Below are 18309 nucleotides of genomic sequence, written 5' to 3' on the forward strand. Positions count from 1 at the left end.
TAGTTGATTTTTGTCTAAAATATCATCAATTCAAATAACATTTCTAATTTTATATATTGATTGAATTATTGTTTTTGCCCAAATTATCCGCTTTTTTGGCTTAATTTCGATCACAGATTATAAGGTAAATCTCAGTAGTCAAAAGTCAACAACACAAAAATATAGTCTTAATGTCAATGTTTCATGTTGTCGTTGGCAGTTGGTCGTTTTAACTGCGTTCTTTGCTTTTTAGTTCAATAATCAATTTCGATATGCCTTTCACTTTTTTATAAAAACGTGCATTTTAACCAGATATCACATATAACAGTACGATGGCTTTTGGTTTACCTGTACTTTAAACACAAAAAATGGGTTTAGATTTCGATGTTTTGGAGTTTTGTAAAAAACTAAGACAAAACAGACCTCCTCCGTATCAATGTCCTTTAGAAAAGTGCGACAAAGTATACAAAAGCTTGTGTGGCTTGCAATATCATTTAGTTAACTACGATCATGACAATCCGACACCGGCTACTCCTGCTGTAACTAATAACCGCAAAAAAGGCAGAGCTCGGGCTGCGGTGCCGACTGGAGATATTGCCCTGCAAAGTCCACCAAAGGAAGCTTTGACTTTCGCGGAAGCTCAAAAAGTCGTACAATTTGAGATTGATGGTAAAATAAGTAGAATACCTATTGATCAACCTCTACCAATTATTTCATTAGAAGAGTGGGAAAAGAAAAATTCAGAGTTGGAAAAGCCATTGCTTTTTGTTGAACCACCAGCTGAACCACATGTGAAATTGCCAGAAGCTACATTTCGGGTAATCTAAGTTTGTTTTGATAATTATTTTATTTATATGTATAATGTTGCTTATATCGAAACATACATATTCTATTTTCTAAACATAAACTTCTATTGAATACTTTTAAATATTTTCTTATAAAATATATAACTTAATAGCTTATTATAAAATTTATTTTTGTATACTACATTTGATCGCTAGAATAATTATATAGGATCTGTTTAAGTGAAATGTGCCCTATACATGTTTATTACAATGATATAAGGTACAAACATATACTTAAATTAAACCTTAGTAACTACTGAGTTACATTGATTCATTTTTTATCAGTAATTATTACCAAATAAACTCAATAAAATATATTACTAAATTAAAAACAAATAGAAGTAATTGCATTACATATGCAAACTACTCTTTCAATTTGTTAAGCTTTTTTTTTATTCAACAATCTAATTAAAGATTTTTATATTTACCTTTGGTTTGTTTTTATGAAATATCTTTTTCAATATTATTCAACAATTCTTTTACATAATTGATACATACATATTGCAATGCAATCTCTGCCCGAGAAGAGATGTTGAGTTAAACAAACCCATGACACTATTACCTGCAATTACGTGACCCTGTAACACTCAATCGAGCAAGGTCAACAAAGTATATCCACCTCTCAATGTAAACTAATATTAATATAATAATTATATGATTTAATTACAGCTTATACCGGATTACAATGAAAGAGTATGTGATGCTCCTGCCCGTCCTAATGCTTATATACGTTTCATTGAGAAATCTGCCGAAGAATTAGATGGAGAAGTTGAATATGATGTGGACGAAGAAGATACAGCTTGGTTGTCTATCATCAACAAGACCAGAGTCAAACAGAGTTTGCCACCTGTATCTGTTGATACTTTGGAATTATTGATGGATAGACTGGAAAAGGAATCATATTTTCAAGTAAGAATTTTTCAGTATTCATAATTGTACCGAATATGAAAATCGCTCTAAGATAATTTATTGGGAAAGGTGATTTATTGTTGAATAGAAACTTCGTAATGGTATAAGTAATATGTAAAAAATAAAGTTGCAGTCTGTAAAACTCCCAGTACTCATCTAAGGCCTCTTCTCCGTGAGAATGTTTGAAGAATGTGGCTCCAGTTTGTTATGGTATTGTGGTGACTGGGTTGACTATATTATACTAGTTTTGGCTCCATGATCGAAATTTTGCACATAAGAACTTCTTTCTAGAACTGTTGGCTCTAAAGGCTAACATGATTGGTACTAAATAATGTTCTTTTTCAAAATTATACAAAAGCTTACCAATTATATTCGAAAAAAATTCGTTTTGAACGTTGATGAAACTGTTATTTGAATTTTGGAAGGAAAATTTTAGTGGAAATAAGTAGTTAAGGGTGAAAGTGTTGTATTGTAAATAAAGATATATTCATCATTAACGCCTTGTAGTTTGCTTGGCAAACAGAGGAAAAACTGGTCCTGAACTATTTTGTCATTGCCCAATTTAATAGATTACAATCCCAAATACGCGGTTTCGCTCGCGTTTTTGGGATTAGCTGTCAGATATTAGGCATAAAAAACGTTGCCAATGTCCTTTCTTGGAATTTAAGTTAGCTCAGTGGCAGTGGTCCGAGAAAGAGCAACAGACAAGCAGACAGACTTATTCTCGCATTTATAATATTAGTATAGATCTTGAGAAAAAAATAAATAACAACTATAAGTCATACATAGCATTCAAACATTATACTTATACACTATTTCAACCATAAGAGGAGAAAAGCTAAATAAACAACATCTGACAGCAAGTTGATGCAATATCATTGGTCTTGATTAATCTATCATATTCACTATGGATTTGCGAAAAATGGCGTTTTGAACGTCAATAAAACGGAATTTTGGAAGAAAAATTAAAGTGGAAATAAGTAGTTAAGTGTAATGGTGTTTTATTATAAATAAAGATATATTAATCATTATTAAATGTATAGATTAACTCCTTGTAGTGCACAATACTATAGTATTTTATGTTCAATAATAATTTTCTTTATATATTTTCAACTGTTTTATCACAGATGTGTAAAATTTGTGCAAATTTTTCTGGTGTTAATTTATCGATAAGTGTTTAGAAAAAGTTGATCTTAGTTAATAATTTCCTGCAGGCAACTCAGAATGGTCAGCAGACAACAGCAACTGTTGACGAGGATGCCGTCTGCTGTATTTGTATGGATGGAGAATGTCAAAACACTAATGTTATATTATTCTGTGACATGTGCAACTTAGCTGTTCACCAGGATTGTTATGGGGTCAGTAAAACTAAATACACACAGTTATCAGTGTTATTAAAAACAATTTGAAGTTGTACTATAGTTTAGTTCAGTAGTTCCCAAACTTATTTTTCTCGTGGACCACTTTCAAAATTTTACTGGTTTCGGTGGACCCCCTGCTGCTACATTTCTACCACATTCTTAAAGCCGCCAAAAAATAAAAATTGCAACAACTAACAACAACAAAAACAAAAAATAACAATTTTCGAAAAGAGACAAATAATATCGGAATATAGATTCCGATAGGTAATTTTACCTACATTACATTTTACAATGTTTGAAAATATTTTAAATCTTTACCTATTTTATCAGTATGACACCTTTTTAGATAATCTTCGAGCTTTGATGGTTACATAGAGTCATTACTCAAAACTTTGTTGCATAATAGGCACATGGGCAATTGTTTGTCTGCCTCTGATGGAACAAAACCATATTTCAAATAGCGCTTTGCAAGCCTCTACACGAAATTGTACATAATGTCGAATACGCAAGTTTGGACAAGTAACAGTCGCTTGCCTTATTAAAATATTATCTGCTTAGTTAGGTACTTAAAACAATGTAGGTAGGCCCTTATAAAAACTATGCTTACATATTTGCTTTTTACTATCAAAAGCAAATTTTCGTGGACCCCCATTAACATCTTATGGACCCCCATTTTTTATTCACGCCTACGTAGACCCCCAGCAAGTCTCCCGTGGACCCCTGGGGTTCCACCTGGACCACTTTGGGAATCACTGGTTTAGTTGTATGCTTATAAAACGGTATATTTATCATAAATCATGCGTGTTTTTTATATTACAAGTAATTTTGATTTAATTTTTTTTTTGTCAAAGTGTATTCAATAAAATATATCAAACTCATTAAGTTTTGGTAGTTATCAAAGAAGACAGTTTAAAATCTAGAACTGGCATTTGAATTTTATTTATTTGAAATTATTAAATAATAATAATAAAATAAATAAATAAGAAAAATAAATAAATTAAGGAATAATAATTCTTACAGGTGCCATACATCCCGGAAGGGCAATGGCTTTGCAGGCGATGCTTACAGTCACCTTCACGTCTTGTCAATTGCGTCTTATGTCCCAATACAGGAGGTAATGTGTAATATAATTATTATACCCTCACATTTAATTTTTGATCTTGTACTTATAATACTCGATTTTGGCTTAGATTTATAAGATATTTAATTTGTATCTGCGAATTTGTGGACATAGTACACGTGCAGCCTTTCTTATGTTTTCCTCGCCGTCGATGACATAAGACCAAATATAACATGTATTACGCTCTAGGCTCTATCTTGTAACCATTGGCATCACCTCTGATGGTTTATCTGCTCATTATCTCTATCTAATTGGCTCTGCTTTTGGTGTATATTTGAATGTAACGTAAAGTTTTTTTCGGTCGATAATTTACTGGCTAGATTTCTCCTGCATACCAGGTTATTTCACACCCTTATTGGGGTATCGTCGCACCATAGTGTAAAATGTTTATATAAAGATATTTGTTTTTTAGGAGCTTTCAAACAGACGGATCAAGGCACGTGGGCTCATGTCGTTTGTGCCCTTTGGATACCCGAAGTGCGTTTCGCGAACACAGTCTTCTTGGAACCTATCGGTACGTTTTAACTCATTTCATGTACGTATTGTATCGACAAAGACGAGGTCCGACATGCCGCTAATGTTGGCCCCCCCCCAGACTCGATAGAGATGATCCCGGCGGCGCGCTGGAAGCTGCAGTGCATGGTGTGCAAGCAGCGCGGCGCGGGCGCCTGCATCCAGTGCCATCGCAGCAACTGCTACTCCGCCTTCCACGTCACGTGTGCGCAGCAGGCCGGGTGAGTCGCTCCTGCGTGGTTCAAAATATACTTTATGTATTTCAATTTGCAATTTTAGAAGTCCTTTTTTATTAAATGTAACATCAGGTTATTGTTAATGAACCGCCAGGGAACTCTTTGTGAGAAGTGACTCCGATCTACTAAATAAATATCAAATGGTCTATTCTAATAAAAAAAGGAGTAAAGGCGAATAAAAAACCCTTGACGTCAAATTGACGCGATATAATTGGTTGAGAAGTTAAATATTCAATAATGAATAATCAATAATGATTGGAAAAAATTGCGTATTTAGTGTCGACTGCTGTGACCAGAACTTTTAAAGTAAAATAAAAATGGATATAAGTATTTACATTGAATTGTATTGTATTATAAAATATAAATATATAATCAATATTTTTTCGTAGAGCACGATATAATAGAACTATTAGCAATTCGCATGCAGTACCTAAATATAAGGTTTTTCTATATTAATTCGATTGGAAGAGTCAAAAGGAGTCTTAATAACTTTCCTTACATACATAAACATAATCAGCCTGTAAATTTCCCACTGCTGGGCTAAGGCCTCCTCTCGCGTTGAGGAGAAGGTATGGAGCATATTCCACCACGCTGCTCCAATGCGGGTTGGTGGAATACACATGTGGCAGAATTTCATTGAAATTAGACACATGCAGGTTTCCTCGCGATGTTTTCCTTCACCGCCGAGCACGAGATGAATTATAAACACAAATTAAGCACATGAAAACTCAGTGGTGCCTGCCTGGGTTTGAACCCGAAATCATCGGTTAAGATGCACGCGTTCTAACCACTGGGCCATCTCGGCTCCTTTCCTTACATCAGATGTCAATACATCAAGCAATCAAAATTCTAACATTGATTAACCGACTGACACAAAACTTATAACGGTGAGTTCAGGAGTATGTCATATAATGTTAGTGAACACTATAATGGGTACTCATTAATATTCGTGTCATCAGACAGTATTTGTATACTGTATTATAACAGCCTGTAAATGTCCTGGGTTAAGGCCTATTCTCTTAAGGGGAACGTTTGGTACTTATCCCACCACGCTGCACTGTGCGGGTATCTGTATATTTATCTGTTTACACGGAATTAATTCCTCGCCCAAACCAAATGGTAAAAAATAGCGCACGTATACGGCAAATAAGAGAAAAAAAATCCTAAGTTGTTTTCTATTAAATATTTCGATAATCACATAAATGTTATCTAATGTGTCGAGGATAAGCCAATAGCGGAGTTCAACGAGTGCACCGTCCCATGCCTCAACCAAGATTGCCAAACTGGCGCCAGCAGAGTCCTTTTATATTCCTCGAAGAATATGTTACGTGGGAAATCTTATGATGCGTTCATATGAGTGACTGGTGGGAGCAAATATCGTTTTCATAGAGCTCCATTTTACTAAATACGATATACTAGGTATCTGCAGACGATGACGTCATATACTTTGTCTGCAAATTATATATTTTATATAAATTATCATTTTCCAGTTTATATATGAAAATGGAAGCAGCCGGTTCAGGGCGGGACCCTAGCCAGCCGGTGCAGGTCGCAAAGATGGCATATTGCGATACACATACTCCAGCTCATATTTTGCAGGTAATTATAATAATAATATCACTCTAATTTATATTTCCATTTATTTATTTATTTTATTTAAAAAGCGTTATGACCAAAATTTTAAGGGCGAGTGAGCCAAGGCACAAGGGACATCTTAGCTCCCAAGGTTGATTGGTGTAATGTAAGGAATGGTTATTGTTTCTTACAGCTTCAATGTCTATGGGCGGTGGTGACCACCATCAGGTGGCCCATTTTCCTGTCAGCCTACCTATTACATAAAAAAGAAGTTAAAGTTTGTATTTATTGTTGCAGGAGAGACGAGCGCAAGAATCTGAAGGTGAAAACAAATCCACAGATTTATCAGCGGTAAGACTGAAAGGCCGGGAAAAAATAAAACAGGTATAACTCATACACTAGTTTTTTTTTTTCCGTTCAACTCTATATATTTATTTATTTCTTTCAAAGGCTTTTGAGCCGTACCTTTTTTGAGTTTTCTTTTTGTTTTATATATATACATCTTTTTTAATTGTCTCGTGGATAAAACCTGTCAAAGAAATTATTTATTGAGCCATAAGACTTTACGACCACAGAGCCGTAATTGTTACAAGACGGGAATATAGTATGTTTTGTTAATGCATCGATTTATCGAGCGCGAACCCATCCACTGAAGGAGAGATGGCGTCAGGAAGACTGTTATAATTCGCACTCTTAGTAAAACATCGACAGAAATCACAATTTGAAATGTTTAGTGTAAAATAACGGCTCAACCCTAGAGCATTAAATTAAAAAACATTATTTAACATAATACGAAAAAACCTTTATTTTATTCACTACAACTAAAATGTTATAAATTTAAGAAGCCCTTTTGTTTTTAAATTTTGTTCTACGATTTTTTAATTACAATTCTACGGCAATTTCAAAAATATGGTACACTAAAAAATGCACGTCAATCACCAGGAGTTTTTGATTTAGATTTGTATTTAATAATAATGATATGTGGAATGCGAATTCCACACATCCGAGCGCGAGTGTGAGAGTGTGCGTGCGTGCGCAGGCGCGGCGCGTGCTGGCGCTGAAGCGCACGTGGGCGCCGGTGGTGCTGGTGCCGACGCTGCCGGCCGAGCGCGTGGCGGAGATCGCGCAGCTGGCGCACGGGCCGCCAGCCGCGCGCGCCGCGCTCATGAAGCGCCTGCTGGCCTACTGGACGCTCAAGCGCCACAGCCGCAACGGCGTGCCGCTGCTGCGCCGCCTGCAGAGCCTCACCAGCCACCACGGTCCTCCGCACTCTTTGATACTGTGACCGTTTTAGTCTCTGTTTCTAACCGAGAAACAAAACCCTTTCATTTCGAACGGTGTATTGCAGCCGCCTGTAATGTCGCTGTTAATAATAAAATTTTGGGAGCGATAGCAGTCTATCTATCTATCTTTGTCTAAATCGTCATTCACCTACTATTACAAGTGTTCGAAATGGTACTTTTATTGTTCAGTTTCATAATAATATTCCTCTTTTAATCATTTTTTCACCATGCCTCATAGTTTCTGACCACTTCTTTTTCGAAAAATACAAGCTAGGTATACATACCAAACTGATATGACGTAAATATTTTTTTTTCGTTTGGTAATTGTGTTTTGTATAACTTCATCTGATTAGATACCGCCAACTCATCATATATTCTACCCCAGAAAAGCAATGCACAGTATTGTTGTGTTGATGTTGATGAAACAATTGCTAAATATACAGAACACTGTATTAATATGAATTTATTTCTTTATTGCGATGAATAAAGTTGATATGGTGATAGTAATGTTGTATTTAAATATTTTTTCTAGGTAGTAGAGGTATTCAAGATGGTACGGTCAACATAAGAGAACTGTGCAATCAGTTGAAATACTGGCAGAGAATAAGACAAGATCTCGAAAGAGCTAGGTATGTTCTATCTTAAGTTCAAATATTATAAATAATAAAAGATTTTTGAAAAAAACACGGTATTTAAAAAAACGATCAAGATGAAAAGTCTTTCGGTGTCAGAAGTCGTATGAACTCAGTCGGGCGGGTACTGACTGTGACAATCATTGTATAGACATGACACATTTCCCGGTGTGCGCGCAGACTGCTGTGCGAGCTGGTGCGCAAGCGCGAGCGGCTGAAGGCGGAGCTGACGCGCGTGTGCGAGCGCTGCGTGCTGCACGCGCTGCGGCCCGAGCGCGCCGCGCTGCACAAGCTGCTGCGCCTGCTGCGCCTCGCCGACCACAGTGACGTGTTCACCGAGCCCGTCGACCCTCTCGAGGCGAGTCACGCTACGACGAGCCCTTATACAAAAATATACAAAATGTGTTAGAAACCCCCACTAAGATCACTCGTGTAGTCTTTAAACAAAATTTAAAAAAGTCTAAAACCAGCACGCGATATAATTACGTTTACCGACACTAGGACTATGCGTACGGTAGCCTGTTACACCAAACTTATTTTTTTATTTTGTTATTATGACCAAGATATTAAAACAAAATTATTCTATAATCGGTGCCAATTTTCAAGTTTATTGGACGTCTTTAAGAGTTGTAGGTATGCTGTCATAAATAGTAATATATAATAATTTAACATATACTAGAAATCCTCATATGGAAACAAATTGATGTATCTATTTCAGACCAGTCATTGTTTGTGGCGTAAATTTAATAATCTTTGCATATGTACGTTGATATGTATATATAGACTGTATTAACCGCGACTCAAATAAATTTCAAATTATCATACACAATTGTTTTTTTATAGGTACCAGATTATAGTACGATAGTGAAGCACCCAATGGATTTGAGCACGATGGGAAAGAAATTAGACAAAGGCTCGTACAAGACGATAGACGAGGTCGAGACAGACTTTCAACTCATGATCGATAATTGTCTCACGTACAACAATAAGGACACCGTCTTCTACAAGTAAGTCTTTAATTATTTGCCGGTGTATGTTAAAGATATTACGTAATTGTTAGTCGTTGAGTCAGTTTGTTTTAGTTTTATCTTGTTGACAATAAATAAGTTTGTTTAATTTTTTTATTATTATTTTTAAATTTGTGTGTTGTGTATAAGCTTATTTTGTATTATTTGCACAGTATTTATTATAACAGAATCGTACATTATGATGAATAATAAAAGAAAATGTATATATTTTTATATGTATTTGATTAAAAAATTATGTCTGTCAACAGAGCCGGAATAAAAATGCGGGAGCAGTGCGCCATTATATTCCGCCAAGCGCGTCGTGACGTGATCGAGGCCGGCATGGTGGAGCTGGCGGGCGCGGGGGAGGCGGGCGCGGCCGAGGCGCGGCCGGACAATGCGGGGGAGGGGGCGGGCGCCAAGCCGCGGCGTGGCGGGCGCCGCTCCAGCAGCGACAGCGAGCGCACTGCCGGTGACGCTCCTTTCTGTTTAACGTTATTAGCTTGGGTGTGGTGCAGAGAGTTAAAACATTACAAGAAAAAAAGTTTTGATCTCTTGTTATTTTTGATTTGCTCATTTAACTAAATATTTATATATTATGATATTAAGGAATGCTTGATAACAAAATTGCATACAGTTTGCGATCCATCATGGGTAGGTGTATCAATGATGGATCTCTCTGACGAAATGTACTTCTTTCTTTTTAGTTCTATTCTGAGGAAAACCACACACTATGTTTATCATTCAAAATAATGATAAGAATAAGGTGGTACGTAATTCGTTGCATAGAAGAATTTCCATTTGAAACGCAGCATCATTTCTTAGCAACTAAGACCGAGTCCAATTTAATTATGATTGTATAATTGTAGTAAATATGTATTAATGCTATTTGTTATTTCAGACACTCGTAGCGAACGAGGTGCGTCCGTGGCGCGAAGTGAACGCCGCAATCCGAGTGTAAGCAGAGATACAGACGAGGAGAATATTGTGGTAAAATAACATTATTAAAACTTAATTCTTTTTAATCGTTAGTCTGTATTGGTCAAATCATGTAACTGAATTTCACTTGTTCCTGTAACTACATCGACACACCTGGCTGGCGGTGGCGCGTTTGCCGTCCTACCTTATGTATATGATGATGTTGATGAGGTTGTCTGGCTAATTTCATTCGAGACCAAACAACTTCGCAGGACATAATATAGTGTACAAGTGAGTGCACCTGCACTCTCTATACCTTATAAACTTATTATATCATCATTCTCATAAACTTATTTCTGCCCGGCCTGGGATTTGAACCCAGAACCGCCGGAACCGTGGCCTCATTTGGAGCAACTAGAGCAGTGAGTAGAGTATAACATTCACATTGGCGTTGCAGCGGGCGTCTCCCCCGTCGAAGGCGCAGAGCAAGGCCAACCGCAACTGGTGGACGGGGCGCGGGCGGGGGCGCGGGCGGCGCGGGCGGCGGGGGCGCGGCCGCGCCGGCGCCGCACTCGCGCGCGACCGCGGTAAGCGCTCCGTGTGTTTATATCTATATGAAGTCGATTCACTTAGATTTATACTTTGTGTATAAATCTAAGTTTATGTAATAATCTTTATTTTACCATTTTATGCCTACGATATTGTTATATTTATGAGATTCTTTTTTTTTAATATAATTTTATTCGTTATACAGATACCCCAACGACAGACTCCGAGGCTCCCCTCGTGACAAGAAAGAGTGTGGAACGCACGCAAAAATTGGCTACTCCTACTCCTGAAAAGTCGCCACCAAAGCAACCTGACACACCCGGTGAGTTAAAATAGAATGTTGAGACTTTCTGTATCAACTGCTTGAATTTGTTTATACAAGTAAAACTTATAATAAGTTAAAAAAAAAAGAACGTTTTCTTTGCTAATACAAATTTTCTCAATGTTTTCACGGGACAAAAGTTTATAAAGTCATAATTTATAATTATGTTATAGTTCTAGGACTGCTGGGAAGTCTGAGAAAGCCGACGTTGCTCGTTACGCCATCTACTTTAGCAACGCCGCCTAAGAGCTTTGGATCTGACGGTAATATCCTTACTTTATATGGTTAAAATAGTTTAGTCAGCATCTCATTTCATACAATTTACAGCTGCTCCTTGATCTATAGAACTATTAATAATCCGGACATTCCCAAATTTTTATCTAGACGAAAGGGGCCTTTTGGCTACTGTTTTACGATTTCGTAGTACAAGATTATCGTTTAGTATGTGGCCTAACTAAACAAAAGGTATCCCAAGGACAAATGTTATTGGTAATTCCTATTGCTAAATGCCATTTTAGACAATCTGGGGTGAATGAGAGGTATTGCTGAGGAAAAAGGGGAAACCCCCTGAAACTTGAGTAAAATATATACAATAGGTAGTATTTAAATAAAAGCTATAATAAATTAGAATAACTTTAAAAGGAGTGAAATGAGGAGTACAGCGACACCAAGGACAATGGTTTTCGTAATAGACTGACTAATTGTTTATGACAGAGCATGCCAAATATATATATAGTTAGATTTTATACTTTAATTGTTTTAAAACAAAACTTTATAGCATCATTGCCTACATTATCAGCCAGCATGGGCCGGACGAACTTGGAGACCTCCCCCCGGAAGAAAGGACGCGGCAGGCCGAGGAAACAGGACAAAGATAAGTCCGTGTCATCTCCTGACCTTTTTAGGTATCACAATAATATAAGTCATTATCACGTAAATGCAAGAATATCTTCGGGACAACATTATCATTAATTTCATCTAATATATAAGTAACATATTGTCTGTGGGCATATATATATATATATATTATTATATATGTATATAAGTAATATTTAAAAGTTATGGATTACGTAAACATTTTCCTCTTTAATTGTGAGTGGGGCCTTAAAATCTACATTTCCTTAAATATTAAGTTCAGCAGTTTATAAATTATAAAGGCCAAAATCTTATCATGTTTTATACTATACAGTATAAAATTGTATCTATAGTTTCATAGCGAGCGTGTTATTGGTTGGATTGGTTGATAAAAAAATGTTTAGTTTACGTTATACGTGGGTGATTGGTCATCTAACTCAGTAAATGTGTGTAATAGATTTAAATTTCTCATCTAGTAAAATACGTCGTGTACGACTGATAGTTGCGATTTTTTACAAATACTCTCGATACTGGTCACCCTATAACAATAAAATCATAGCTTTGGTGTACTTCCTATAACTTTGAAAAAAGAAAATTAATCAAGGTTTAAGCAAGTATTATTAAATAAACGTAAGTTTCAAAGAAATTATTAATAATTATTGTTTTTATTTTGAAGGGGTATTGGCGGTGGCGAGGGCGCGGTCCCAGGCGGGGCGTCCTTCCTGCAGTACCGCGGCCCGCCCGGAGAGGTCGGCTCGGACAGCGATCTCGCTTTATCTAGGTAACAATTAAATAATTCATTTAAACGAATTTACAATATCGTATTAGTACAACTATTTTATAAATTTAATAAAATGTATACGTTATATTTATTATTATTTATCCAGTCGTAAATGTGATATGTAATGGTAGTTGGTAAATGTCATTACTATCATTGCACTCATAGTCTAGTGGCGTGTATGTTATAGGCCAGGCAAATACTGACGTCATAGGTTCTAATTGCATTTACGTATTTTGTGCACACACTTGTGCACTGTAATAGCCCCTTATAACTAGTCCTTGAGATTGACGGCATAGGCCGAAATTAGACTAATCTTATATATTAATAGCGTAAGCCAATTTTTGTCCCAGTGATTATGGGACGGTAGCTGCACATAAAAAAACGGTAACGTTTACACTTTGAATTGCTGGAGCCGTAGATGTGCAGAAAAATAAAGAGGATACTTGTTTGCAATTTACTTAATTGTTACAATATAACAAAGAATGAATTTTAGAAAACGGATAATTACTGGCCGGTTAGAGAGTGGTACTAAGGCTGTATAAGGAAAGAGTAATGAGTGACTTGCAGATTACAATGAAATGAAATCAAAACAAAATCTGTCATACGTTCCGAAATTCCTAAAAAAAACTTTTGAATACACGCGAAGTTTCGCGGTTGACCTACTAGTGTGTCTCCTGATTATTTCTATAGACTAGTATATTATGTTTTCTTTTAGGTCTTCGAGCAGCAGTTCTGTGTGGTCGCAGTCGTGTTCGTCGTGTACGCATTACGATGACGAGAACGCGTCCGACCACTCCTGTTCCTTCAGCTCGAGCGATGGGTGAATAAAATATTATTATTTTTTAATATATTCTTAACTGTAAATGACGATAATACTGGTCGCCAAAAATTTCAAGTCCCTATAGACAAAATTAAATAACCATAAACACTAAGAAGCCTAAATACCGAATTATATATTTCTAACAGCAAAATTTATGACGAATTTCCGTACAAAATTTCATCCTCAATTTAAGTCGCTTAAGAGATGAATTTTGATAGATTCTTCCTTAGTGCTCACTTTCCTCAGGGAATTTCTGTACAAATTTATTATTTACTATTTTTTTTTTTTTGTAGATAAACCCAAATATTGCATTTTTTGGAGATTTTCTGTTTGGTTTATGGTAACATAATAATGTTAAACACCATTAATGAATACATTTTTTACCTTTACAAAGTGCGGCAATTATATAATGTGCCACTTCATAGTGTTGGCAAATTTTAACAATCATGTTATTTTTTTAATAATAAAAAAATAAAAAAGTATGTAAATGGTATTTCTTAAAATACTTGTTAACAGGTCTAGCTACAACGAGACGATGGACTCGACGGTGGAGGGCGGCAGCGGGCCCGAGCGGCGCCGGCGGGAGCGCCGCGCCGCGCACGCCGACGCCTCCGACGTCGAGCCGCCCACCACGCCAGTCAAAGTATTATACCTCGCATTATCTATATCTATACTGTATTATATTGTAAACCTGGACAACTTCTCCTCCTTTTAAATAGACTATAGTCTCTATCTAGTATAAAAAAAAAAACTGACTAGTTTGTTACTTGAAGAAGATCATATAACATCCCTTCAGATGATTCGGAGTAAATTTATATAAAATTGTGGATCGATATGTGATCAAAATTTGACGCGGATTAAAGCGCGACACGGTTAGTTAATACAATCTAAATGATTGAGCATATCCTAACCTCAAGTCCATCCGGATACATTATACACATTTAAATTTGCATTTATGATAATATTATAACTGGTAGTTGTTAAAGGTGACATGAAATCAACTTTTAATATATTTTGATTTTCTAATTATTGTTCTATTTCTTTCCTTTACATATACTTTTATGTAAAGGAAAGAAATAGAACAATTAAAAAATATATATATTAAACTAAACTACTGCCTACAACATGGTTATCCTGATTTCCAAAGCGATATGAAAGCCAAATTCGACTTAAGTATTGAATGAAAATATTTATAATTTAACAACCATATTTTCATTTTAATTTAAATATACAAATGTAAGTGAATTTAAACCAGACATAATATCTGCTATCAAAGATAAAAAATATATAAAAATTATAAATTTAATTCAGGGTCGCGGTACGAGGTCATCTACATCTAAAACACCAGTAAAAAGTGCACAGCCTGACATTCAGCTTGAACCATTACAACTTGTGTGGGCAAAATGCAGGTCAGTAATTGCGCCCTAGTCATATGAATTACAATATCTAATGACACCAAATTCAACTTGACTTTTGACTATTAAACTCAACAGTATAATAAAATGAATTGTTTTACATTACAGAGGTTACCCGTGGTATCCAGCTTTAATCATTGACCCGAAGATGCCAAAAGGTTTTATTTACAATGGGGTTCCTCTCCCAGTTCCACCTCAAGATGTTCTTAATCTTAAGAAGAATTACGCGCATGAACCGATACTTTATCTCGTGTTATTTTTCGATGTTAAACGTACTTGGCAATGGCTGCCCCCCAATAAATTAGAATCATTGGGTATAGACAAAAGCGTAGACCAAGCTAAACTCGTCGAATCCAGGAAACCGACCGATAGGAAGGCAGTTAAGAAGGCCTATGGTGATGCGATGCAGTTTAGGAAACAAGTGGATGGGGATAAATGACACAGGTTTCGTTATCGGTCTAGACGGCCGACGAGAAACAGAGCATTTAGCTTTGGAACATTCTCAATGATGCATATTCGGACGCCTGAAACCACAGACACTAGCGATTAGTCATATTTTCTAAATTAGTTAAATATAATCATGATTTTAATACATTATCTGTTGTAAGATGAAATATGTATAATCTGTCAGTATTGTAGAGTGATTGAAAATTATAACTATAAAATATAAAGGTATGAAATAATAATCGTGGGTTTAATATTAACTGTTTATTGTAAGCTGTTTACTCGAATCTGATTATTGATAACTTTTCTTGTTATATAGTTCGTACTATGTAAGTGTTACTACATTTTGTGTTGTGTAAAATAAAATATTCAAACAGTATGACTCGTCTACTTTTATCTTTAAATGTAGATGCTGATCCAGTTAAAATTCTATTCATAATGTTTGTCCCAGTGATACAACTTTCCAGGTGTTGGTCTTACAGTTGCAGCTGCTTTTGGAGTCCTGTAAACAGAGATAAATTAAAAAAAATCTATATCTAAATTAAAAATATAATAATGTATATAAAATTTAATGAAACTGAGACTGACATCACATACTTGTTTTTATTATTATTCTTTTATTTACCATAGGCAACCTGGTAAATGGTATCCGATGGTCAGTAGTCACCAACACTCATAGTGATCGGCAGTGTGAGACATATTAATAACCGCTTCATTTCCAATGCCCGACAATATGGGAACTAGCATGATATGTCGCTTATGCCTGCCTACTGTATACTGACTAACTTAACTGACCAGACATTCTAGCACAAGAAAATATTCAACACACTAATAAAAATAATTTAAATTTTTTTAGGATGTGAAAATTAAAATACCCTTGATCAGCACTGCTGTCAGTCAACAGTTGTTGTGTGATAACCATTGGTGGTCTGACTTCTCTCCTTCCATCACGAGTGTAATAATAATTATGGGCATGTCTGAAAATTCAAATTGGTTAACAGTGATAGTTCATAATATAAGTACCATTGATGATTAAAAGTTTTATATCTATAGATTGATACATTGATAAAGCAATAATATTAAGAAATAGCAATTTATTAAGTTAAATAATCTTGAATTAGATCACATATTTGGATTTAAAGAAACCGTATAATAGAGTTCTGCATAGTATTTATTAATTACAGGCAAATATTCCTAGTGACTTATGGATTACATTTAAAAGTTTTACTAGTGTTTGTCCAGTTGTTGAAATTCTAAAATAATCATCGAAATTATATGTATTTTTCACAAATTTTATTTTTACTCTTAAATCCAATTTTTTTTTATAACAAAGTAGCCAAATTAAATTCTACCAAACAAAAAATAATAAGAAAATCAACATTGACAAAGGAGGTTGAAAAATTGAGAAAATTTGCTAAGCAGTTCTTTTCTTTTCTATTTATATATAGATATTTCTACAATTGTTGCATATTAAGTTTTGTTGTTCAATTATCACTATATATGATTACGTTTTAACACATACTTGTGGGATGGTCCATCAGGAATTTCTGGAGGAGGTTGAGTCCTAGCTGCTAGTAGCGGTTCAAATCTTAATGCATTGGTATGCTTTCTCTAAAAATAAACGCATTACATTATATACGTCTTATATAAAACGTGTAGGATTATTATTTTTTATATTAATTATATATATTCGTTTTTATAGGCATGTAAAGGTTACATAACGAATTTATTAAATATAACTTACACCCAGAAGAAAATTTCTAAAAGCCTGTAAGGCGGGAGAAATATCACGGAATGGAACCTTTCCCATTTTATTATATGTTTAATTATTGACTAGACCCGAATAACTTTGTTTGTTTTCTCGTATTTTATATTTCGATAAGATGTCAAAGAGACAACTGTTTTTGAAGTTTTTGACAGTGACAGTTTGTGACAGCAACTTTGAAATAGCTTAATAATTATGAAATAGTTACATTTTATAATTTTTTTACCATACGAAATAATTATAATTATTTAATGTATTCTTAGCTAAACATTAAATATTTTGCTTATTTAATTCATTTATAATAAAACACAAATTGTATATTATTACAAATTATTTAAAAAAAAACGTGTTGTTGAAGATTTCTCACTAAGTCTAACCCTTTTTAGATTTCCAAAAATATTAGCAATAACATGCACCAATTGCCGTAGGTAAATACATCATAGTACAAACAAAGATAGACAACATCCTATTATTTGGGTAGTAACAATAAAACTCACAAAAAAAAAAACCGAATCTATTTTAGGCCGCCACTTAAAGTCTAGTTCAGCGTTATTACTTGCTTGATAATTAGAAAAAAAAAATATTTAGACGTAATTAACACGTTGATTGCTAAACGTATCAGAATAGTCATTGTGAACTTACCGCGGATGCAACGGCAAAAACATAAAGTTATCCTTATTTGCTACGTTGATATTTTATAAACATTGACAAATTTATGTAGTACGATTCGTTTCTAATACTAACGCACTAAATTTGAATTTTGATACTGGTGTCATTTTGATACTTAATCAGTTCTGATTCGTACGTACCAGAACTGACCGTATTATGGTATTACTTTTAAATTAAAATTAGCGCCGTGACGTTTTGTGATAAGAAAGGTGGTACATATTAAAATACAAATACCTAAATCTTTGTCAATATCAATAGGCACTCATCCGTATAGGTATCCTGTAAAAGGCGAAACTCACCGCAAAACACAA

The 18309-nt window shown here is 35.1% G+C and overlaps 3 protein-coding genes across 3 annotated transcripts in view; 2 read left to right on the forward strand and 1 right to left on the reverse strand.

Annotated features, from left to right (window-relative positions):
• Positions 1 to 18309, forward strand: part of LOC113395533 (L-asparaginase-like) — an 82508-nt gene that overhangs the window by 6841 nt on the left and 57358 nt on the right. The window lies entirely within an intron of this gene.
• On the forward strand, positions 151 to 15943 carry LOC113395468 (bromodomain-containing protein 1). Its single transcript, XM_064218258.1, has 23 exons — positions 151 to 797; positions 1494 to 1733; positions 2948 to 3091; positions 4115 to 4208; positions 4627 to 4728; positions 4810 to 4948; positions 6454 to 6562; positions 6836 to 6922; positions 7578 to 7797; positions 8354 to 8450; positions 8634 to 8811; positions 9297 to 9460; positions 9730 to 9932; positions 10362 to 10450; positions 10836 to 10965; positions 11133 to 11249; positions 11423 to 11512; positions 12028 to 12154; positions 12781 to 12885; positions 13601 to 13705; positions 14222 to 14348; positions 15017 to 15114; positions 15229 to 15943. Exons 1-23 carry the CDS (start codon positions 348 to 350, stop codon positions 15557 to 15559), a joined length of 3546 nt encoding a protein of 1181 aa, XP_064074328.1. The 5' UTR covers positions 151 to 347; the 3' UTR covers positions 15560 to 15943.
• Positions 15828 to 17486, reverse strand: LOC113395473 (NADH dehydrogenase [ubiquinone] 1 alpha subcomplex subunit 7-like). The gene is made up of 4 exons (XM_026633056.2): positions 17309 to 17486; positions 17087 to 17175; positions 16440 to 16541; positions 15828 to 16066 (listed from the first exon to the last, which is right to left on the reverse strand). Exons 1-4 carry the CDS (start codon positions 17372 to 17374, stop codon positions 15994 to 15996), a joined length of 330 nt encoding a protein of 109 aa, XP_026488841.1. The 5' UTR covers positions 17375 to 17486; the 3' UTR covers positions 15828 to 15993.

Source organism: Vanessa tameamea, chromosome 21 (assembly GCF_037043105.1).
Source record: "Vanessa tameamea isolate UH-Manoa-2023 chromosome 21, ilVanTame1 primary haplotype, whole genome shotgun sequence".
NCBI lineage: Eukaryota > Metazoa > Arthropoda > Insecta > Lepidoptera > Nymphalidae > Vanessa > Vanessa tameamea.

Bases quoted from the DNA above. Each gene is read 5' to 3' on its own strand.
- LOC113395468 (XM_064218258.1), top strand. From the start codon at position 348: ATGGGTTTAGATTTCGATGTTTTGGAGTTTTGTAAAAAACTAAGACAA. The intron at 8,451-8,633 runs GTATGTTCTATC...GTGTGCGCGCAG, and splicing joins CAAGATCTCGAAAGAGCTAG to ACTGCTGTGCGAGCTGGTGC. The intron at 14,349-15,016 runs GTATTATACCTC...AATTTAATTCAG, and splicing joins CGCCCACCACGCCAGTCAAA to GGTCGCGGTACGAGGTCATC.
- LOC113395473 (XM_026633056.2), bottom strand. From the start codon at position 17,374: ATGGGAAAGGTTCCATTCCGTGATATTTCTCCCGCCTTACAGGCTTTT. The intron at 16,542-17,086 runs GTATGTGTTAAA...TTGAATTTTCAG, and splicing joins CCTGATGGACCATCCCACAA to ACATGCCCATAATTATTATT. The intron at 16,067-16,439 runs GTATTTTAATTT...CTCTGTTTACAG, and splicing joins GACAGCAGTGCTGATCAAGG to GACTCCAAAAGCAGCTGCAA.